Raw genomic sequence first — 24,395 nt, forward strand, 5'->3', positions numbered from 1 at the left:
GAAAGGATAGGTACCTTCTAATTTTGTTTTTCTGGGATCATTTTGCAGGATTTACTCTCATCCACCACCCTCCCCTCCGCCTGGAGGGGAACCTTATGAGGTATCACTTTGTCTTTTGAAAAGTCAGTGCCTCCAATATTTGTAAAAAGAACAGGAGTACTTGTGGCACCTTAGAGACTAACAAATTTATTTGAGCATAAGCCATTGGGGGCTAAAACCCACTTCATCGGATGCATACAATGGAAAATACAGTAGGAAGATTATATATAAATAAAATTATATAATTACTGCTGGTAATAGCTCACCTTAACTGATCACTCGCGTTACAGTGTGTATGGTAACACCCATTGTTTCATGTTGTCTCTCTATAGAGAGAGATCACACACACACACACACACACACACACCATGAAACAATGGGTGTTACCATACACACTGTAAAGAGAGTGATCAGTTAAGGTGAGCTATTACCAGCAGTAGAGGGGAAAAAACTTTTTGTAGTGGTAATCAAAATGGCCCATTTCCAGCAGTTGACAAGAAGGTGTGAGGAACTGTAGGGGGGGAAAATAAACATGGGGAAATAGTTTTACTTTGTGTAATGACCCATCCTCTCCCAGTCTTTATTCAAGCCTAATTTAATGGTGTCAAGTTTGCAAATTAATTCCTATTCAGCAGTCTCTCGTTGGAGTCTGTTTTTGAAGTTTTTGTTGTTGTAATATTGCGACTTTTAGGTCTGTAATCGAGTGACCTGGGAGATTGAAGTGTTCTCCAACTGGTTTTTGAATGTTATAATTCTTGACGTCTGATTTGTGTCCCATTTATTCTTTTATGTAGAGACTGTCTGGTTTGGCCAATATTTGTGATTGTGGCTTATTTGGGGATGGAATTTTTGCTTCCTGCTAAATAGGAAAGTTCCATGGATGAGTTTGTCCCCCATGGGGGTGGTTCATGCTCTTGCCCACAGCCCTTTGAGAAGAATTACCTTTTCAGAACTTAGAATTTCCCTTGCCTCATGCTAGGTAGCTCATGCAGAGCAATGAAAATCTTGCATGGTACTTTCCGAGAAGCAGAATGCCTAGGGATTCCTGATGTTATGTAATTGCTGTGTGGCTACAGAAGAATGCAGCATGGGCATTGATATGCCAAGAACGTTACCCACCATCTCGCCTGTCAAGATTACATACTTCTAATCATCACTCCAAGGATATAACCAAGAAATGTAACTTCGGGATGACAGGCAGTAGTCTGCCTTTCATTCAAACCTATATTCTTATAGGAGCAAAATGTGAATTAAAACTGGACTACAAAAGACCAGGTAAAACTATTGCTTTTTGTTAGAGGACTCTCCTAATATTTACTTGTATGGCCAGTGCTGCTTTCTATTTTGTATAGGATTTTGTTCCTTCTCTTTCCAAAGCAAAAGTTTGCGTAGATTTGCCTTTCAGATTGGTGAAAGGAAACAATAGTGTATTGCTGTAAAAAGCAGTGCCAAGTAACATTTAGATGTACAGTGACTAACTCTAGGCGCTTTCTGTTTCAGCGGGAAGAAGTTCCAAATGACTACAGCAAGCATGACCCTGATCACAAGCACATTTACCGTTTTGTACGGACGCTTTTTAGTGCAGCGCAGCTGACAGCTGAATGTGCAATAGTGACACTGGTAAGCCATGCTCGATCATTCAATTCAAGCTGTCAAAATTTCTTTTCCATTGAACAAGTTGATTAAACTCTGCTGAATATAAGGTATACGTAAATTGAAAAAGGCGTCTGTCTGGATGTAATGCAGATATAACCGCAAATCAGCGTTTTCAATCCGCTGCAAAATTGTATTTATAATTTTTCTGATATTTCAGGAATGGCACTTACACTTCCTTTCCTGTGTCTGCATATGCAAGGTCTGGTCAGTTTGTAAAATGAACCATTTGTTCCAATTTGATAAAATTAATGAAAAGTGAATAGTTACTAGTGAGGTGCAGTTATAGGGGAATGGTGAAGGGGTTATGGCACTTTAACCACTGGGCCACAGGTTGAATCTAGCCCCTGTCAGTAGTGATTAAAAACAACCACTATTGAATGGCCGTTCGTTGGCCAATAAGAACCGAGTTGTGGCTTCAATATAATTCTTAAGGGAAATATCCACATTAGAAAGTTATTGTCCTTACTTATCGCACAGATGAATTGACTAGGGTTGAATTGACTGAACTTCTGTCTAAATCGTAGAAACACTATGAAGCGTGCAATGTCTGCCCATGTGGTATCTGCAGTATTTGGTTTCCAGGACTGTCAGTCAGGCACATTAACTTCAAATTCACATATAGACTTTCCTATTAACTGCAAATGTAGCAGCGACCTTCCTTTACAATATGGCTGAAGGCCTTTGACATCACGTCTCATTTCACCTGAGATGTGCAGGCAGGGCTCTCAAAATCCACTCACCGGTGGTATATAGGCTAATTTCCCTGGAGAGCAGTGAAACTATTCTAAAGGGATCTTAAGTAATCAGTTTCAGAGCATTTTAAGCTTTCATTTAAAAATAAGCTGCTTGCCCTTATCTTGACTAAGATACACTGTTGGGTAAATTGAAGCAGTGGAGCCCTTGCCGATCATGACTTTTCCAAGCCACAGTGCACTGAATGTAACTGGCTTATTCAGAAACCTATGAGCAACAGTAAAACTAACCAGGTCCTATTTACTCTGCTTCTGCATATGATACCAGAGGGCCGGTGGAGTCATTTACTGGTGGCGGAGAAACAAAATGTGGTTGTGTATAATAATATAGTAGAGACCTTTTGCAGAAATTGGGAGATTAGAGGAAGATATAGTAATGGACCACCACCCTAAACACCTCTAGAGTTGGGGGGAATTAACTCCTTTTCCCTTCCATCAGTTGAGGGAGGTGGGCTGCTTCTAATTTATCAGATGTATATTAGCTAGAGACTGATGTAGACGATCGAGCCCCTAAGTGGGTCCAGGAACAGCGCTCTGGTAAGAATCCCAGCAGCTGAGCCGCCTTGCCATTGCAATGCTGGAGCCCCTCCTCCCATTTTATCAATATCCAGCTGTTAAGTTTAGTCCTCTGACTAATAGCTGCTTCCAGGTATGTTTGATAGTATCTTAAAAAAAAAAAAAAAAAAAAACCCACCCAAAACACATCCATCTCATTATGTTCTTGCCATGTGACTTTGAAAAGTGCGGCAGATAAAGAAACTGAAGATTGACACTGATGGTCCAAAAAACACTTCCGAACTTATATAATTATTCTGGGGGTGTGGACTACTGAAATTTGGGCTTGAGTTGCCTACTATAAAACTATATGGTAATTTCAGTTTAGTTTCACATCTGGGAGCGGAAGAAATAATGCAGAGATGAGTAGAGGAGGAAAGAATTGCAACCAAAAAGAGATAACAGAACTGAGTGTGGCAAAGAAGCAGACTCCTAAAGTTAAGAAATGATTTAATCAAAAGTGTGACTGCGAAGGCTAAATAATTACCCTGAGCTACTGAAACTCTGCAAACATTTTGTGTTGCTTTCCTGTGTTTGACCTCAGGCATTCTGACCAATACAAATATTTGGAAATTAGCATTTCCCCTGATCTGAAAAAGTTTGTTTTTAAAAAGTGGACTTCAGCCAGTAGGTGGCTCTATTAGCTATTTGAAAACCTCCGGGATTCCAGTCTAAGGCTACAAGCAGAAGGTTCATTCACTATTTGAGTCCATTTTTTCCATTCAAAAACATCTTATGAATACACCTCTACCTCGATATAACGCTGTCCTCGGGAGCCAAAAAATCTTACCGCGTTATAGGTGAAACCGCGTTATATCGAACTTGCTTTGATCCGCCGGAGTGCGCAGCGCCGCCCCCCCCCGCCTGGAGCACTGCTTTACCGCGTTATATCTGAATTCGTGTTATATCGGATCGCGTTATATCGAGGTAGAGGTGTAGATGAAAAAGTATTGAAAACATATTGAGGTCACTAAGCTATGGTTCTCTCCAGGCCCTCACACCCACTTGTGAATGGAGTTTAAAATCTTGATTCACAAGTAGATTTTTTTTTTCAAAAGTAATTTTTTTTTTTTTCTATAAAAGTGCCAGCTGCTTGGCACATGTAGCCCTGGAGTAAACCTGCATGTACCTCTAGGAAGAGCAGTGTCTGTAAGGAAACCGTTGAGATTCAAGCTGCTTGGGGGCTGGTAGAAATCGTATCGGAGGAGGTAGGAAATCCATTGGGAACTTTGAAATTCAGTTTTCTACTTGAGGTTTTGTCACCACCTACCTCTCAGTGCGGCAAGCTGAGACGTGAGGGCAGCGCTTACCGAGATGTGTGTGCAGTGGCTACCAATCTGCTTCATGCAGATTGAAGTGGAGCTGTGATGGGATGGAACCTAGATACCACAATGATGGGCATGGGGCAAATAGATGCAATACAGCTTAAGGCTGTGGAAAAAATGGCTTAAATGCAGGCTGCGATACTTGCTATCTTGCTTTAAACACATCAGCCCAGCCATGAAGAGAGAAGGCTAATGCATTAGAGTGGAGTGGTTAATAATCCTGGGTTGGCATTAATGAAAACGTCACACTGTTGTAAATGACTTTCATAATGAGTCTTACTGGTACAGCAGAGCTTATTGTGAGAAACTGGTTTTACTTCATGCATTGTATTCTGCACTTCAGGGTCATTCAGTCCTTTAATATCTTGCATTTAAAATGGAATGTGTAATCTTTTTGAAAGTCTGAATGCTAAAATTCAGTAATAGCCATTAATTCTTCTTCGAGTGCTTGCTCATATCCATTCCAGTCAGGTGTGCGCGCGCCGCGTGCACGATCGTCGGAAAACTTTTACCCTAGCAACACCCGGTGGGTCGGCTGTGGAGCCCCCTGGAGTGGCGCCCTCATGGCGCCGGATATATACCGCAGCCGACCCAGCGCCCCCTCAGTTCCTTCTTACCGCCCCTGACGGTCGTTGGAACTACGGAGCACAGCTTAGCTGGTCTCCACACTCCCTAGCGTCTAGCTTATTTCTGTAGATAGTTTAGATAGTTGTATAGTAGTTAGAGTCTTTAGATAGTTGTTATTTAGCTGGTAGCTGTTATAAATTGTGAGCGGGGGTTAAGGGGGTTGTTCTCCCCCCTTTTTTTCCCCCCGGTGCATACCGGGCTCATGCCCAAGGCTCCTGGCTTTAAGCCGTGCGCGTCCTGCGCGAAGCCGATGCCAACAAGTGACCCGCACGCCTCCTGCTTGAAGTGCCTCGGGGAAGCCCATCACGCAGATAAGTGCCCAATCTGCAAGGCCTTCAAGCCTCGAACGAGGAAGGAGCGGGACTTTCGGCTTCGGCAGCTCCTCATGGAGGCGGCGCTCAGCCCGGATCCTCCCTCGGCGCGCCCGACCCCGGCACCGAGCGCGTCGGTGCGCAGCGCCCCAGCGGCTCCGACCGGCGCCGCGGACAAGTCCTCCCGGCACCGGCAGACTTCGGCACCGCGCCCACCTCAGGGGACTCGGCGCCGATCCCTCTCTCCAGGCCATAAGAAGGCCCGCAAGGCTCAGGACACTGCTGCCCTGAAGACGCCGGCTCCCCCTGTGCCGGGGGTAGAGCCGTGTCCGCCTTTGGACCGCCAAAAGCAGGCGGCCACACCGTCGACTCCGGCACCGAGGCCGTTGAGTCCGGTACGGACTGCTTCCCCACCTAGGCTGGTGGTGGAACCTTGTCTCCCCTCGACTCCGGAGACGTTTAATACCGCGAGGGACCTGATCGCACTCACGGAGCCGGCACCGTCGCAGCTCCCGGCACCGGTGGCTCCGCGCATTGTGCAGTCGAGAGGCAAGCCTGCACTGGTGCGCCCACCGTCTCCAACCGTGGACTCTCGGCACCGCTCCAGGTCTCGGAGCAGGTCCCGACGCCGCTCGGAGTCCCGGCGCCGACTATCACCTCGGCGCCGGTCGTACTCGCGGTCGAGATCCTCTTCGCGACGCCGCTCTACATCTCGGCACCGTCGCGACCGCCGGCGCCGATCGGACTCGAGGCGCACCTCCCGGTACCGGTATGAGCGCCGATCGAGGGACCGCTCCCGGCACCGGGTGTCGTCGCGATCGTCGTCCCGCTCCAGATCCGGATCGCGGCACCGGCGGGGCTACCGGCACCGATCCCGATCCAGGCACCATTCTCCGGCACGCTGGGACAGATCGTCCTACGACCGGCACCGACCGGCACCGCACCAGCCGGGGACGGATGCTTCGCGTTCGGCACCGCCATGGCCGTCAAGATCCGCGTCCCACTCCTCTGAAGGGGCCTCTAGATCGGCCTACCCTCCACAGGGACAGGCGGCTTCGGCGGACTTCGGGCACTCGCAGGACATGGCAGAGGACCCTACGCAGGGACCTGCTCACTGGTCCTTTTGGACCCCATGGGCCTATCACCAAGCCCAAGGGGCCCCACCGTCTGCCTCCCGCTCGGCACGCTCTGAGCCCAGAGCCCCGGAGGCCACCATCTCCCGCCCCCCGCCAGGGGGCATGGAGGCTCCAGTGCCCACGCCGGCGCAGGCCATAGACACTGGGACGAGCGAGGCCCAGCTCCAGGAGCACCTGGAGCAAGACTTGCCTTTGGACCCCTTGCCACCGGGCGTATCCTCCTCCTCCTCGCCTGATGAGGCGGTAGCGGGGACATCCGCCATGGGTCCGCCCCCCATAGACCTCCGGGCCCACCAGGACCTGTTGCGCCGGGTGGCGCGCAATATGGACCTTCAGATGGAGGAGATCGTGGAGGTTCACGACCCGATCGTGAACATCCTTTCAGCGGACACCCCATCCAGGGTCGCGTTACCGCTGATTCGCTCCATTCAGACCAATGCCACCTCCATCTGGCAAACCCCGGCCTCTATTCCCCCCACGGCCAAGGGCGTGGAGAGGAAGTACTTTGTACCCTCCAAGGACCATGAGTACTTGTACACTCACCCTCAACCGTGCTCGCTGGTGGTCTCATCAGTAAATGCACGGGAGCGCCATGGTCAGCAGGCGGCAGCGCCGAAATCGAAGGACGCTAAGCGCTTCGATTTGTTCGGGCGCAAGGTCTATTCCGCGGGGGGGCTTCAGCTTAGGGCGGCCAACCAGCAGGCGCTCCTAAGCCGATATAGTTTTAACACCTGGTCCTCCATGGAGAAGTTCAAGGAACTGGTTCCCCAGGAATCTAGGGAAGAGTTCGGAACTTTGGTAGAGGAGGGTAAGCGGGTGGCACGCACCTCCCTACAGACCTCACTGGATATAGCCGACTCGGCCGCTAGGACCCTAGCGTCGGGTATAGCTATGAGGCGAACCTCCTGGCTCCAGGTGTCGGGCCTGCCACCTGAACTGCAGCAGACCCTCCAGGACTTGCCCTTTGAGGGTCAGGGCCTGTTTTCGGAAAAGACAGACTCGAGGCTCCAAAACCTTAAGGACTCTCGAACAATGATGCGCTCTCTGGGGATGCACGTCCCGGGTCCACAACGCAGACCCTTCAGGCCCCAGCCTCAGAGGTTCTACCCTCCCCCGCCTCGCCCGAGACAGGACTTTGCCAGGAGGCGGGGTCGAGGCGGTAGGCGACGGTCGACCGGCCCTCAACCCGGTCAGAACCAGGGCCAGCCGAGACCACCTTCAGGGCCTAGACAAGCCTTTTGAAGGTGCGGTCGAGGACGGCACCAGAACCAGCACCCAGGATTCATCTCCCCCCTTCCGGGATCGCCTTTCCCGTTTCCACCGTGCTTGGTCCCTTATAACATCAGACCGTTGGGTCCTTCGCACGGTGGAGAAGGGATACGCCCTCCAATTTTCCTCGCCCCCCCCCTCCCACTCCCCCTCCCCGTCCCTCTTCAGGGACCCTTCTCACGAGCAACTCCTTTCACAGGAGGTTTTTGGGCTCCTCTCTATGGGAGCCATAGAGGAGGTTCCGCAGGAGTTAAGGGGCAGGGGGTTTTATTCCCGCTACTTCCTGATCCCCAAATCGAAAGGGGGTCTACGTCCCATCTTAGACCTGCGCGGACTCAACAAATTCATAGTAAAGTTGAAGTTCCGCATGGTATCATTGGGGACCATTATTCCCTCGCTGGATCCTGGAGACTGGTTCGCCGCCCTCGACATGAAGGACGCTTACTTCCATATAGCTATTTATCCGCCTCACAGGCGCTTCCTGCGATTTGTAGTGAACAAGGTGCACTACCAATTCGCAGTCCTTCCCTTCGGCTTGTCCTCGGCTCCCAGAGTGTTCACGAAATGTCTGGCAGTCGTCGCGGCATACCTTCGCCGACGAGGGGTACAGCTGTTCCCGTATTTGGACGACTGGCTGGTGCGCGGCCGCACCAGGGACCAAGTTCAAGCTCACGTCCACATGGTGACACAGACTTTCCACGAACTGGGCATTCTACTCAACAGGGAGAAGTCCACTCTGGTGCCAACACAGAGAATAGAGTTCATTGGAGCGATCCTGGACTCCAGAAGCGCACGAGCCTTTCTGCCAGAAGGTCGCTTTCAGTCCATCGCACGCGTCATTCATGGACTGCGGGCATCTCCGTTCACCATCATAAGAACATGCCTTACCCTGTTGGGTCACATGGCCTCGTGCACCTACGTAACCAGCCACGCCAGACTGCGGCTTCGCCCACTGCAGGCTTGGGTGTCATCGGTGTACCGTCCTCACCGGGACGACCTGAACATGCTGGTCACGGTCCCGCCCTCGGTCTTGACCTCCCTCACCTGGTGGTTGGATCGCGCAGTGGTCTGTGCAGGAGTGCCTTTTCACGCCCCACAACCTTCCCTCCACCTAGTCACGGACGCTTCATCTCTAGGATGGGGCGCTCACCTCGGGGAGCGTCATACCCAGGGTCTGTGGTCCGCTTCCGAATTAGCCCTACACATCAACGTCCGGGAACTGATGGCGGTGCGCCTAGCCTGCCAGGCATTCCTCAACTTCCTACAGGGCCGTTGCGTGCTGGTCCTCACCGACAACACCACGGCCATGTTTTACATCAACAAGCAAGGCGGAGCCCACTCATCGCTCCTATGCCAAGAGGCCATTCGCTTGTGGGACTTCTGCATCGCCCACTCGATCTATCTCACCGCATCATTCCTGCCTGGAGTCCAGAATACGCTGGCGGACCGTCTCAGCAGGTCCTTCCAGACGCACGAGTGGTCGATTCGCCCGGATGTCATCTATTCCGTCTTCCGGAGGTGGGGATTTCCCCAGATCGACCTATTCGCATCCCGGGCCAACAGGAAGTGCCACGCATTCTGCTCCCTTTACGGACGAGCTCCAGGCTCTCTGTCGGACGCATTCCTTCTAACGTGGAAGGGTCACCTGTTCTACGCCTTTCCCCCATTTCCGCTTGTCCACAGGGTGCTGCTCAAGATCCGCACCGACCAGGCACGAGTAATTCTAGTGGCTCCCGCTTGGCCGAGGCAGCACTGGTACACCACACTGCTAGAGCTGTCGGTTCAAGCGCCGATCACGCTCCCCTTGAGTCCGGATCTCATCTCTCAGGACCACGGCCGTCTGTGTCACCCCGACCTACAATCGCTCCACCTCACAGCGTGGATGCTCCATGGCTGAGTCAGACGGAGCAACAATGTTCGCAGTCCGTCCAGCAGATCCTGCTGGGAAGTAGGAAGCCCTCTACACGGTCCACTTACTTAGCCAAGTGGAAGCGGTTCTCCTGTTGGTGTCAGCAACGGGCTACGTCCCCCTTGCAGGCACCTATCCCTCTCATACTGGACTATCTCCTGTCACTAAGACAGCAAGGCTTGGCGGTATCTTCAATCAGGGTTCACCTCGCCGCCATTTCGGCATTCCACCCAGGAGAACTCTCGTCATCGGTCTTCTCTAACCCGATGGTCGTTAGATTCCTCAAGGGCTTGGACCAGCTGTACCCACAAATACGCCAGCCGGTTCCAACGTGGGACCTCAACCTTGTTCTCTCCAGGCTCACAGGGCCCCCGTTTGAACCATTAGCGACCTGTTCGCTCCTGTACTTATCCTGGAAGACGGCCTTCCTCGTAGCCATTACCTCAGCACGGCGTGTTTCTGAACTCAGAGCGCTGACGTCCGAGCCCCCATACACGGTGTTCCACAAGGACAAGGTGCAGCTTCGCCCCCACCCTGCCTTTCTTCCGAAGGTGGTTTCACCTTTCCACGTAAACCAGGACATCTTTCTCCCGGTCTTCCATCCAAAGCCACACGCTACTCGTCAAGACCAGCGTCTGCATTCTTTGGACGTACGCAGGGCCCTGGCTTTCTACATTGACCGTACAAAGCCGTTTAGAAAGACGACGCAACTCTTCGTTGCGGTGGCCGACCGGATGAAGGGCTCACCGGTCTCCTCACAGTGCCTGTCCTCTTGGATCACGTCCTGCATTCGTGCTTGTTACGACCTGGCCGGTGTCCCGACGCCACGCCTCACCGCTCACTCCACGAGGGCCCAGGCCTCCTCGACTGCCTTCCTGGCTCAAGTCCCGATCCAGGACATTTGTAGAGCTGCAGTGTGGTCTTCGGTGCACACGTTCGCAGCGCACTATGCGCTGGTGCAACAATCCAGAGACGATGCTGCTTTCGGGTCAGCGGTTCTGCACACAGCAATGTCTCACTCCGACCCCGCCACCTAGGTGGGGCTTGGGAGTCACCTGACTGGAATGGATATGAGCAAGCACTCGAAGAAGAAAAGACGGTTACTCACCGTTGTAACTGTTGTTCTTCGAGATGTGTTGCTCATATCCATTCCAAACCCGCCCCCCTTCCCCACTGTCGGAGTAGCCGGCAAGAAGGAACTGAGGGGGCGCTGGGTCGGCTGCGGTATATATCCGGCGCCATGAGGGCGCCACTCCAGGGGGCTCCACAGCCGACCCACCGGGTGTTGCTAGGGTAAAAGTTTTCCGACGATCGTGCACGCGGCGCGCGCACACCTGACTGGAATGGATATGAGCAACACATCTCGAAGAACAACAGTTACAACGGTGAGTAACCGTCTTTTCTGGTAGCTTAATGAATTTTGGGATAAATAAACGAACATAATTGGTAAAGTCTAATTAAATCTGACTGAACACTTGTTTGGAACTCAAACTTCAGATTGAGATGTCTAAGATGAGTTCTCTTTCTGTAGGTTTACTTGGAAAGACTCTTAACCTATGCGGAGATTGACATCTGTCCTAGTAACTGGAAAAGAATAGTTCTAGGAGCTATTCTGCTGGCTTCTAAGGTTTGGGATGATCAGGCTGTGTGGAATGTGGATTACTGCCAAATATTGAAGGACATTACGGTTGAGGACATGTAAGTTGCAAGTTTGGTCAATTTGCTGCTTTCTTAAAAACAATGTTTTTTGGAGAGCTGCCATTATTGTAAAGTTGTCCATTCTAAGGCTGGTATGCAGTATGGAGAACTGAAATAGTTCATGTTGTCAGGCTTCGTTCCCTTGAAAGTAGAATTATCTGTCTGTTAACAGGGAAACTCCGGATAAAAGCGTTCTCTTAGAACAAGTCCATATTGGTGTTAGCAAAAATTTATTAAAAGTTATTAGTGTCTGCCATTTTCACTTCCCTTAGCCTGATAATAAAAAAACAAGCTAGTCACTAATCAATATCACTTTCAGGTTTCTGTTTGCTAGTGCAATAAAGAAATACTTGGTCCATAGACACAATGGGCATCTTTAAAAAAAATCCATTGAAATTTAAACTAAGAATTGATTAAAATACTTTTTGTTGCTTTTGGATTTTTTTTGTAAGAGCTTTCAGGATTAGTTGTGATTTCTCACTCCTGGATCCATATTCCAGCTTTCAGCCAAATCAGGAACACCCCCCTCCGTTTAGTCCAGAAACAGGTGTCTTGTGCCAGAACCTACTGTGGCACATAGGCACCCCTAGTACTGCGACTGCCTTTCTCTTCTGAATGAGTTGTTGAAAGCACTTTTCCGTGGTCTCTGCAATCAGTTCTTCAGCTGTACTGCTCATCGTACAAATAAACGTGTTCCTCTTGCCTATTCGTTTTGCCTCAGGTTCTCCAATTGCAAATCTTAGGAAACCGTGAACCACCTCTGTCATTACAAATAGGCCTTGAGCCCCACAGCTCCTGCTGTGTTCTTGTGGTATTCTGTGCTTGTGTTGATAGGTAAAAATGTGTGGAGAAGAGCTGGGTTGGGGGGGGGTAATACATTTTTTGGTTCACAAAACAATGTGAATGTTTTGAACAGTCACACTGTGTCCCTCGTGTAGAAGCTTGACTTGTATTTTGTGCCTCACAGCAGTTCATGACTGGTTTTGCTATGACACTTCCTCACATGTTACCTGAGGCACTCAGGCCAGGACCTGACCATTTGAATCTCTTCTGGCCTAACAAGTTGGCTCAGAAAGCCTTAAAGGCTCTTGCCATGTGTCAACCAGCTGGTCATTAGTTCTTTTGGCACCTTGTGTGTTTTCCCATCAATAGGGGCTGAAAGATTGGGATGCCCTCAGTGGCCAGAAAGACCCAGTATATTGCTTTCCTTAGGACGTCCTGAAGTTTCATACTACTTCAGTGGTGATTGATTCCAACTCTTTGTTTAGCGAAATGTCTCTTCTTCTGAACTGCAAGATGGGTATGCATTAAGACTGGTCTATGCTGACTTCAGCTTCAGCAAGCAACTGGTCAAAACCTTCAGGTGCCTCAGCTTCTGGTCAGCAGGATTTCTGGTGCAAGACAGCAGGAAGTATTGATCAGCCTGATGCCTTCTTTTTTGTTTTGAACTCCTGTTGCATCAGATTTCTACACTAAACCACTTTCTGACATGGTATCTTGAGACCCAGTTGTCTCCAGTGCTGTGGAAGCATTGAGTATATTGAAGTAGAGGTTTGGACTCCCACAAGATGCATTGGTCTCTGGGCTGATGTCTATGGCTAAGCCTGCTGTGATGGTCCTAGTGTTAACACACTTACTGTGGTAGTTTAGCTGCTCCTGCTTTTGCAGAAACCTGCAATGCCTGTTTGGGATTAAGGCAGTTTCAAAAAATGATTGGAGAGATTTGGATGTTAAGGAGGAAGAGGACTCTTCTGATGCAAAGCATTTCTTTGCTGGGGAAGAAGCCAGTAAGCAAACTCTTTCCAGGATGATATTTAATGTTTACATAGTATTTTAAGACTCTGAACATGAAATCTACTAACTTTCTGGATTTGGCTTTCTACAGACTTGAAGATAAGGTCCTTTAAATTTGGAGACCATCTAGGATACAAAGCATACATATTAGGGTATCTGGGGATAGGATAGCAGTGCCCATCCACTTCCTTCTGGGCTATTTGATGTTTCTGTGTCCTGCAACCCCAGCTGGGTCAAAGATGGTAGGTAAGTAGTACCTTCAGCGTAGGAACACCAAGATTGTTGCATCACACTCCCTGTTCGATCCTGGTTCTGATGACGACTACTACTGTCAGATTAGACACAGATTACAGCACTTCAGGACCATAATCAGAAACGTTGGGTCACCTTTGGATGAAGATTTGCCAATTCACCTCGATGGCAGGTGTCATTGGAAACTACCTGTACTTCATGGGCAGATGCTAACTGGAGCTGTGTTAGACAGCCACGGCACTTGTTAGATTCTCTTCCCAAACAGAATAAAGGTTCTCAAAAAGCTGATTTGGCAGTGTGGAGACAGCAGTGGTATCTATCTCGTTTGATATCAGTGAGATGACAGTATGATAAACTATTTACAGTATTGATGTTTTCATGAGAACAAGACTGCCTTTTTTAAGACTTCACACAGATGTTCAGCAGAAATTCGAGGATCTGCCAAAAGATGGATGGGGAACGTCTTTTAGGCAAAAGTTAAAGGCTAGTCGCAGATGCTAAGCTCGGTCATCCAGTCCTCTTCCAATCAAGTATGGAATAAAGAGACTGCATCAGGCAGAAGCCGGCCCACGAGTCTGGTTGCAGGGTTGCTTACAACATCCAAAACTGGTGTTCTGCCTTCCTGTGAAAAGCCAAAGTGTTCCGAGGCCCTAAGACAAGAAATAGCGTCAAGGTTTCTGAGGTAGGGAAACCAGCCAGACTACCAGGATCTCCCTTTCAGAGGATCTTTCTGTTGTAGGGACACCAAAAGCCTTTTTAGCTCCACCTCCCCAGGAAGCTTGCATTGCTGTGGACTTGTGCCTCTTAGGCATTAGCTAGCAGGGCTAATTAGCTTCAGAGAATTCTCCAAACTGTCCCCTTGCGAATGCAGTTTGAGACTATAGGCAACAACTCCCTCCTGAAAGGCCATCAGAAAAGGGGAAGATTTTATTCTGGCTTCTTTCCTATTTCCCCAAATGAGGACAGGCTGAGGCCCATCCTGCATCTGAAGTCTTAAACACTTCAGGTTGCAGGAGAGAGAGTCTACACCAGGTGGGAGTCCTCAGTCTGGAAGATTCTTCCTCTTGCTGCTTTTCCCCACCAGCCTTTTAAGGGCAGCAATATGAAGGCCAGTGCAGGATATCAACTGAACTACCTGTTGTGGGTAGATTGAGAAGAAGCAGATGAAGAAGCCAGGGAAGTAAAATAGCAGGTAGGGTAGCTAACGAGCAGAGGAAACATTTCTTTTGGATGTGTGGGGCAATCTGACTGAGGTAAATTGATGTGGCTATTTGTCTGCATAACTAGGAGGCCTTTCCTGGAATACTTTCCAAAGAATTCACTTGGCCAGCTATTTGGCTTTACACAAACATTAAAACTAGGTCACTTCTTCTGTAACCCCTCCTTATTGGATTTGTATGGTGATTGGTGCACTTAAACTGCATGTCATTTTATATTAATATGAACATCCTGATATTATCTACAGCTACTCAGTACCCATGAGCTTGAGTTCTACATATTTTTTGTTCTTGTAGTAGTGACTTCACGTCAAACTGAACATGAAGCTCCAGGGACTAATCCATTTTATTTCATTCAAATAAGGCAGTGCTTAGGACAAATACTAAATTACCTACTAAGGTGGTTTTAACTGATACCTTTAATCAACCTGCTAATGTTCTAGAGAAGTCCCTTTTCCCCAAAACCAATGTCACTAGACTTTTATATGGCGAGGACTTAAGCTCTCAAAACCCATCAGCTCTTGGTTTCAATTTACATCTCAGTAGGCTCGGTCTCCAAGAGAACATTGTCAAAGCCGCAGTTTAATTGTATTTCTTAGTTAATCTTGGTTTTATCTCTGTTCTCAATTGTTTATCGTCATGGTATCTAAGCCCCTCAGAGAATCCACAAAGCATTGTACATAGGGAACTTCACACTGGATTCGATGCGTCACTTCTCCCAGGTTCTAGCTAGCTCTTCTATGTGTTAACAAAACAAAACAAAACAAAATTAACAGCCTGATAGAGCTATAATTCCAAGTACACATTCAGTCTTATTCAATATAAGGCAGTTGTGTGTGCTATAACAGTAGGCATCTGGTTTCTTTCTCAGTAGTAGATTTATAGTGCAGAAATGTGAAGGACTCTGCGTATGTTTCCTAAGCACTGTACTTTGGATTCAGCCTCAAACTGGGACTCAAAATTTGACCTGTTGGTTTTACAGGATTTTTTCCGCCCAGGATTTTTTTTGAGGACTAGGGTCACACATTTCACTTCCCAAATAGTAATTGTACTTTCCAAACAATAAAATATCAGAGAAGTGTTTTTGAGATAATGATCCTTTTAAAACCAACCAACCTTGTGTTTATCATCCTTCACACCAAAAACATTCCTTTGTTACTGTTCAAGGTATTTTCCTTGGCTTTTACTCTGTCTGCTTGTTTTATACACACCCCTTTCCTGCAGACTGGTCTTCAAGAATGGGGCTCTATTGACTGTTTTGGAGGAGAGAAGTGGAACTGGTGTTCTTTTAGCAGATACCAGTTGTGATAAATCACCATTCATCTTACCTCAAAGCACTTGTCTACACTAATAGCATTTTTGAAAAATTTCACACAGGTATCCCTGGTACAGCTGAACTGGTGTTGGCAATGCTGGGGAATCCTGCTGATTGTTAACAGTCAGCATCTCATCCTCTAACCCTGCTAGGAGCAAATTGAATTGACATAGGGCTGAAAATTAAGTTAATTTTTTAAAGATGGTTTTTCCCTAGTGTCGACAGTTGCTGAGTTGAAGGTTCTGTGATCTTTTTGATCAAGCCTCTCATGAACAACTTTCCACCATTAGATTGAAAGGAGCTGGCATTCTAGGAGGTGGCTTATGTTTCACTGCAGGGGTTTAGCCCCTGCTTGAAACTAGAAGCTTAGAACTCTGAGTTTGGAGTTTGTGCAAAACAAACCCAATTGTGGTGGCCTAATGTGATCTAGATCTTTAGGAAACTGCTACTGGTAAGTGATTTCCTCTTAACCAAACCTAACTTAGGCCCAATTCAATCTGTCTCCCTTTAATTAGTACTTGGCAGTGTATTATTTTTTTTTGCCAGTATTAGCTGTTCTGCTATTTTTAAACTACTTTTCCAATAGTGGGAATTAAGTCCTTTTGTATGTTAATCCTACTGAGCGAAATACCTGGGAAAGAATTTCAGAAATGGTCATGTTCAGATGTTGGAGACCGCTTTGTAGCAAGTGCTAAGCAGAGCCTTGTTGTTTGAGTGACACCAGAGCAGCTGTCCCAGTGCAACTTTTATTTTCCAAACACTTGGGCCATGTCTAAACACAAGCTGCTCTGATTTTAACTAAGGACTTGTCTAAATGGGGAAACTTACCAGTGGACCCATACTAAATAATTATACTGCTATAGTTATTCTGCTGGTCAATTTCCCTGTATAGACAAGCCCTCAATCAATTTAGAAACCGATCTAACTAAATTGGTGTAACTCCTTGTGTGAACACTCTTAAATCAGTTTCAGTGTCACAAGGGTTTATACCAGTTCCACTTAAATCAGTTTGGTGCAACTTTTGTGTGCAAATAAAGCCTTTCACTCTCTACAACTGTTAGACCTAGCTGATTCCTAGTAGCCTGTGTGCTTCATTTTCTCTTTGAGCTGAAATTTGGAAGATTGCGGACTGGCTGATCTTTCATTCACACTCCTACCCACCTGAGAGTGGTAATTGCAGAACTGATGAAAAAGATGCTTTACAGTTCTATAGCCACTTATAAACCAAGTAGGCAGTGCCCCAGAAGAAGGCATATTGCAGAAATAAACTCATTTTCCCCTATTTATAACGCCACTGAAGTGCTTAATTTTGCAGTGTGGTACAGTACTTGGGGTCCCAAATGCATTGGTTAGCTGTTAGAAAATTAGCTTTTTGGAGCTGTGGAAAGTGAACGCTACTAAAGTCCTGTTATGGGTATATGAATTTAATTTTCATATGAAGGGCAAATAGAGAGGCAACATGACCAAAAGTAAAGCATCAACATTCTGCGTATCTTCATCCTCTGCCTCACCTCAATCTCCCCAGCAGAAAGTTGGGACCTAAAGACACTTTCTTAATTTCTTAATTGAAAAATTAAAAGAAAATTAATTTGATATTTGGAAACCCTTCTTTGCTATAAACTTTTATGCCTTGATGGAGTTTGTCTCTAATCAGTGACAAAATTAACCGTGCAGCTGCTAATCCTGTGCATTACATTGTGCAAAAGAGGGAACATGCTGTTCATTCTTTTGGCTACCTACATTTGTACAGCAAACACATGGGTATTATGCTTTTGCTAGATTTTTTTTAAAACTGCTATTAATAGACTTGTTAATCCTATGAAGTATTGTATTTTTACACAATTAAAATGTATTAGTGTAGCAAGAACAAAAGGGGTGATGAAGAGCATTTATTCATGGGATAAATCAAGCCCTGATCAGCTGATCATCAAAACATTATCTGATTTACATTTCTATAGGCTTATGACCATATGAACAGGAAATTAATTTTGGCAGTAGGTTCAATGGGACTCAAGTCCACCCTGCTAGAAACAAACACAAAGCTGCTTATTCACATTATGAGACCAGCCATCCAACCCAAGACACAATCTGGATGATTCCTCGATTTGTTTTCCCTCTCTGGTGGGGCCATCTTAAAAACATCCATCTTAAAAGCTTCCAAAGAGCAAGAACAACTTACTGATTTTTTTTCTTTTGTGTGACTTACCTTTCAAATTGCATACAGTTTGTTTATTCATCTGCTCACTTGTGTATTATTCTTGCGAACTATGGTGCTGTTCTCAGTTAGCGTTGAATTTAATTGCCTATTCCAGGTGCCAGTTTATTTTTTAGGTTAATTTTTAAAACTTTTATTATTTCTTTGTAAAACACTTCTGGTCTGTTCGATACCTGCAATAGTCAGAGAGCTTTTTTTCACCCCCCATGTAACAGGCCGCTTCCCACTTCCCTCCCCCCCCCCCCCCAAATGATTTGGACACTACAGATAGCGTAGTGAGTCAAAACTAGTGCCTGTGCCCTGACAGAGTACTTTGTTATCCTGCCTAATGCCATTGAGAAGAAAATTCCTTTTCCCACCTAATGCTGCTTGCTTATTTATTTACTTATTGGAGATGAATCCATGTCGCCTCAAGAGGCTTTTTTCTCTGAGATAATAGCGGCAGCTCTTCATAGATCCATTTGTTGCCGTGGTGATAGGACTACTCCTTTTGTTGGTCTGCCTCTACTTCAATAAACCCCCTTCCTGTTATCCGCCCGGTGAAAATGTCTGCAAGTTCTTCAGAGCTAATGAACAGCGTACATCATTCCTTTCATCTGATTGCTAGAGTAGGGCCTTCTGAGAGAACGAGAATGGAGTAGGAATTGTACAGCTGTCCTAATGGAAGTCTGAAGAATGAACCTTCTAAGTCAGTTGAGTGAGTGTGGAACGGTGCAATGACCTTTCTCCCTAAGCTGGAGGTGCTGGGGCTCAGAAGCTGTACCTGGTTTTGAGCACTAGTGAATTAATCCATTGCGTTTTGAAAACAATAGTACAGTACAGAATTTGAAGGGCTGTTGTATAACCGGTCATTGTGAAAGTGATTCGTGGTCTGTTCAGCTTGACTTGGTTGCAAATGTTGAATCCCATTTCCTTGTTTCCCTGCTACCCCTTTTAGGAATGAGATGGAAAGACACTTCTTGGAGCTGCTGCAGTTTAATATCAATGTTCCTGCCAGTGTTTATGCCAAATACTACTTTGACCTTCGCTCCTTAGCAGATGACAACAACCTGAATTTTCTGCTGGAGCCTCTTAGTAAAGAGAGAGCACAGAAACTGGAGGTAATGGCCTGAGACTTGGTGAGCTGGGCACTCCTGTGTCTGCATAATAACAGCTTCTCTGGCTAATTGTATTATGTGGTGATTAGCAAAACTAAAAAGCTTTTAGAGTAGTGTATTAGAGAGGTTTAACCCCCTTAATAATGGGAGTTATCACTTGTAAAACACATTGGTGCTTTATAACTTAAGCATATATCCTGAGGAGACGGCGTAAGAGGGGCTTCAGTCTATTTAGGTCCTTAAATAAAACACGAGGCATTAGTTTCTGGAACTGCAGTTCGGCTAGGCCACTTAATAGTAAAAGCTGTATTCGAAATGGACTGTTTTTCTCTTTCCCTGGTCACGTCTCCTTTCCAAGCGCCCTAAAACATCCATTTCAAACCTGTTGAAATTCAGGTTTCCATAGCACCTAGTGCACAGCTCCTGTTGAGCTTTAAAGGAGTTCTTAATGCTCCTAATTATGATTTATTAAACTGGATGTTTGGTAGCAACTGTGGAGGTGGTAGTTTCACTTCACAACTTGAAAAAAATCACTGTGAACTAATATGCTTTATCAATGGAAAGAACTATTTTATGAATAATCTTGAATCTCCACTTAAATGTTCTGTACTATTACTGACCTAGCAGAACTTGGCTAGTAAAAATACCCCCTGCCAGAGAGTCCTCATGACTGCCCTAAGAGCGCCATTACTGTTCTCTAGGATCCAAGCTCACTTAATTAAAACCGCACAAACCTTTTCCCAGCACAAACTTTTCTTCATGGTTGCTTTAACATGATGCTAGAGTACTATGCAAGGAGAAGCATTTGAACGACATATAAGTTACATGGGAGCCCCAGGCCAAACTTCTGTCAGGGTCAACTCAATCCCTTCTCTTTCTGAGGTAGATACATTGACTACCAGGCAGTTTGGTCTTTAATTTGAGACCTTACAAACACAGACTCTGTGTAGACGCTAAAAGGTCCGATAGCCCCTTTCATAATAGAGTGTTGCTACTTTATTCTTGGCCCAAACCACTTTTCATCCACACCCCAAAAATTGTGCAGCATGCTGGGTTCTTAACTCCATTTCAGAAATGGCTGCATTTCAGAAGGTGTAATCACTTACTGATCCTTTGAAACGGTAGGCAAGAGATGTCTAAAAATGGAACTATATCACTTCATTATTTTTCTGCAGATTTTGTTTTGCTTTTCGTTGTTTTTTTTTTTTTAACCTTTAAGTAACGTTAAAGCTAATATTGTCACTAACTGCTTCTGTGATTATAGTGCAGCTCTGGGCAGGGAATATCTTTTTTTTTTTTGTAGTTTGTACCAACACCTACCACAGCGGGGTCCAGGACGGGGGCCTCCCAGGTACTACTGTGCTACAAATAATAAATGTTTTTATATTTGAGCACGCCAATAATACTACTACTAATCTATTCCTCAGAAAATTGTTCTCTAATCTGTTCAGTACATAGGCAGACGTGGATGAGTTCTGGACAGGCGTGAGCCCCAGTTTTGCACTTCTTTGCTGCAAATATTTGGGTGCCTGTTATTCAATATTACTTCACTGAATGGTTCTCAGCACAGCATATGATTTGCCACAACATACTCACTAATGTGCGTATGTATGAAACACATTTACTGCATATTCAGTGATTTAAAACGTTTACAATTTACTAAGTATTTGCTAAACGTTTTTTCTGAATTTAAAAACAAACCTGCCTTTGGCTTAAAAACACAAAAAGGTCAGTTTGGGAGCTTGTCTTAAGCAGCGAATTAGTATTCCAGCAGATTGAAAACGGATTTGCACCATATGGGGGAGTGGGGCTTAATGTGACACACGGGTTCCTTTCTGATGGATGTGCTCGCATTAATGCCAAAGAGAGGTTTTGTCTGGTCTTGCAGCGGGGGCTTGTGCAGCCAGTGTCTCAAAGCATGCCACTCTTGAGCCAAATGAATGCCTCCAGAAGGAGGCTGACAGAAAGAAATGTAAATAATTATTTTAGAATACATTTAGCAATCTATTCATGCTGAGAAGCGCTGCTCACCTTTTGAACTTTGAGAATATTGGGCTGTGCAGAATGGGTGCTACCCTAGAGGGAAGGTGCAGTCTCTTTACTGAATGAAGTGCTGTGAAAGCTCATCTGGTGATGGTGGTAAATTTTTAATGGAAGTTAATACTCACAACTGACCTTCTGAGCCTAATAGTAACGGCTCAGCATACAAATAGAAAGTGACACCCTTCTGTATGTATTTATTTGCATTATGATGGCCCCTAGAGGCCCCAATCACACTGTCCTGAAGCGTTTCTAATCGAATTAGTTGACACACAGATTTAATGGGAATCTCACTACTGGAATAACTGCACCAGTGTACATGCTGCTTTAATCGTTCAATAAATGGAGCTACTCTGCAGTTTAGTTGAAGCAGTTCAAATACTAAATACAATTCTCAGACCTGTGTTAATAGGACATTGCCTGCACTAAAGCAGGGTGGATGGTACTGTACAGTTCAGCACCAGGATCTCCCTATTGGATTCACAAACCCTTTGTGTTGGTTTACAAACGTCAGCAAAAAGTTGTCTGGCTCGGGAAGTGCAAAAACACCAGCCCTAATAAATTTCCCTTTCAAATTCTCCACTATACACCCTAAGAATCCTAGATGGTTATGTTGAGAGGGGGGTGGTGGGGAACCAGCAGCCGCCTGTAACCTCTTCCTTCAGGGCTTAGGAATCTCTAGCATCCCTCCTGAGCCTCATATCCATAGCCTGGGCTCCAAACCCCATCTATTTACATGGAGTTTTGAGTGGAATTTGCACATGAACACACATCCTTCAAGTTGGATCCAAGATTTCCATTAAGCTGTAGAGGCTGGTATAAGATTTAAGTTGCTTAGAGATGTGGAGATTGAACTGCATTTAAAAATCATAATCTCCTGTGACTAATAATGATACGGGTGAACATGGGGAGAGATCCTTAAAGATGCAATTTCTACAGCCCCTTAATGTTTTCCCTCAACAAAAGGTTTTTTTTGTAATAGCATACCCAGGGCAGCAGCCAGTAGCGTCACTGAAAGATATAGGCACTGTAAGTGCTTGGTCCATTAGCGTTGCCATTGTAAGAGCTTTCTTAAAATGTTTGAACACTTCTAATTCCCGCATTCATTCTTTTGTGTCTGAATATATTTTACAGGCTATCTCCAGGCTCTGTGAGGACAAATACAAAGACTTGTCTAAAGCTGCTATGAGACGATCTTTCAGTGCTGATAATTTAGTTGGTATCCGTCGTTCTAATGCCATCCTCTCCTGAGGAGAGAGAAGGGTGCAGCACCGTGAAGCCAGCGTACGTATGAACCGGAGGAATACCACCACTCCATGCACATAAGCCAGCAGTGATGGTGTCTTCCAGTAAGGGGAGGAAGGATAAAACCAGCCAAGGGACCCCAGGGCCTGAGGAGCATATTCCATTCAAAAAATGGGACCTTGTCAAATCCGTGCTCCTCCTTTTAATGTATCCAGAGGTGCAAAAACAAGCTCCCCACCTCCCCCCCACAGATGTTTGCTTACTGTGTAGGCCTATAGCTGTGAATGATGAGGTTTTTAATAATGAGTAGTTTTAAATTTTAGAATTTAAACACTAACCACGTGACGATAGTTACAATGTTCTTCCCTCTTCTCCCGGTCATCCAGAATCCTGCTGCGTTTGCCTTTCAGAGTGAATACAGTGCTCACAAAAAAAAAAAAAAAAGGACTCTAACGAAGTATAAAGCCACTCTGGAGCTTGAAATGGTAGCATAGATAAGTGTTGAGGGGTTTTGCTATTCAAAAGCTGCTATTATCGGTGATGAGTTGAAAACCAAGAAGCTGTTCGAGCAGGATATAATAACTGTACCAGCAGTGTCATTCCGGTAGAGACTGTCAAAGGATTTTGAATGTTTTGGTTGGAAGCAGAGAAATGGTGTTACATATTGATTGTTCAAATGTATAGGGTCCATGCTGCATTTCTTGTGAACTATGGTGCTTCTCACTTTCTAATACTTTTACTACTGCTTAGGAAAATATGCATCCTGTATATCTTTCTGAGGCACTGAATGAGAGAGAGCTGTATTGGAAACAAAGTCACTATCCCAAACAATGTGGCAATCCAGTGATGAATAGCCTACTGCATTGCTTCTCTGAATTCTTCCACTACAGATCCGTTGTGCTTTATGCAGTGGAGTTCTGACTAAGTTGATGATAAGATCATCATGTCTGTTTTGGTTCCCCTAGACTTCCTGCTTTCAGATGGGGGGGTTATTTTTGTGGTGCGACAGTGAGTTTGAGGATCCTGGACTCACTGATAGGGGTAGATACTTATTCCCAATTACCACATAAGATTTCTTTCAATGGAGTTCTTAAAAAAAACAAAACTCAAATGTATAAGTTGTCAGACTTATTTTTTTGGAGAAGTGAACACTATAGCTTGTGTAACTCTGCTTTTCCTGAAGATAGAGTTTACTCCTCCAGAATGAGAATTTGGGATGAAGTTTCCTTTCAAACTTCAAAACTCTAAACAGGATAAGTATTAATAGACTTTTCCTGTTACTAACCCTTATATACCTCCTTCTCCCAGTTCTAGATAGATTCTAGGCACTTTGTGCCATACTGAATGACATTAGTTCCTAGGACAAATTTTGTTCAACCCTGCTTCCATCCAAGGTCCAGTAAGTTATCAGGTCCCCATGCCTTTGAGATTAGGGACTTCTGAGTATAACAATTTGGCAGCATTCAAACTATTTAAATATGTATAGTATTTTAAAGTTTGCAAATCTACCAGCGCCAGCCCCGCAATCCATGGAACTTGGAACTTCAGGTATTGATCACGATTCAATTTTGAAAATAATGCTACATCTTCAGGTGGTTTTCCTTTCTCATGTTTGTATTAAAAAAAAAAAAAAAAAGCTAATAATAAACTCTATTTTAATTAAAGCTAAAGGTGGTTAGAGTGTTCTGTACCATTTTCTCTGAGTTTGTTTGCAAATAACTTGTTGAACAGATTAAAATGAAGACGTGGCCCTGTGTGGCTACTTTAGAATCTCACCAAATCTTAGTCCTATGGTGTGGGAAATCCACCCCAATATGAGCTGATTAAATTTTTTCGTCTTACCACCTTTATCTGAAAATATCCCTTAGGAGCCAAAAATGAATATTAGATGTGTGCTGGGGTCATACAGTTTGCAGTCAACTGCAGTTTGTGTGTTTTAAGCT

General features: G+C 45.7%; 1 protein-coding gene across 1 annotated transcript in view; it reads left to right on the forward strand.

The window, feature by feature from the left end:
• CCNYL1 (cyclin Y like 1) overlaps positions 1-24,065 on the forward strand; it is a 55,605-nt gene extending 31,540 nt beyond the window's left edge. Inside the window, exons 7-10 of the mRNA XM_065413071.1 lie at positions 1,540-1,659; positions 11,111-11,277; positions 19,008-19,170; positions 22,342-24,065. Coding sequence (XP_065269143.1) covers positions 1,540-1,659; positions 11,111-11,277; positions 19,008-19,170; positions 22,342-22,458 — 567 coding nt within the window. The 3' untranslated portion in view covers positions 22,459-24,065. The remainder of the gene's footprint in view (positions 1-1,539; positions 1,660-11,110; positions 11,278-19,007; positions 19,171-22,341) is intronic.
• Positions 24,066-24,395: the final 330 nt, after the last annotated feature.

The sequence above is a fragment of the Emys orbicularis genome, chromosome 11 (assembly GCF_028017835.1).
Source record: "Emys orbicularis isolate rEmyOrb1 chromosome 11, rEmyOrb1.hap1, whole genome shotgun sequence".
In the NCBI taxonomy this organism is placed as follows: Eukaryota; Metazoa; Chordata; order Testudines; family Emydidae; genus Emys; species Emys orbicularis.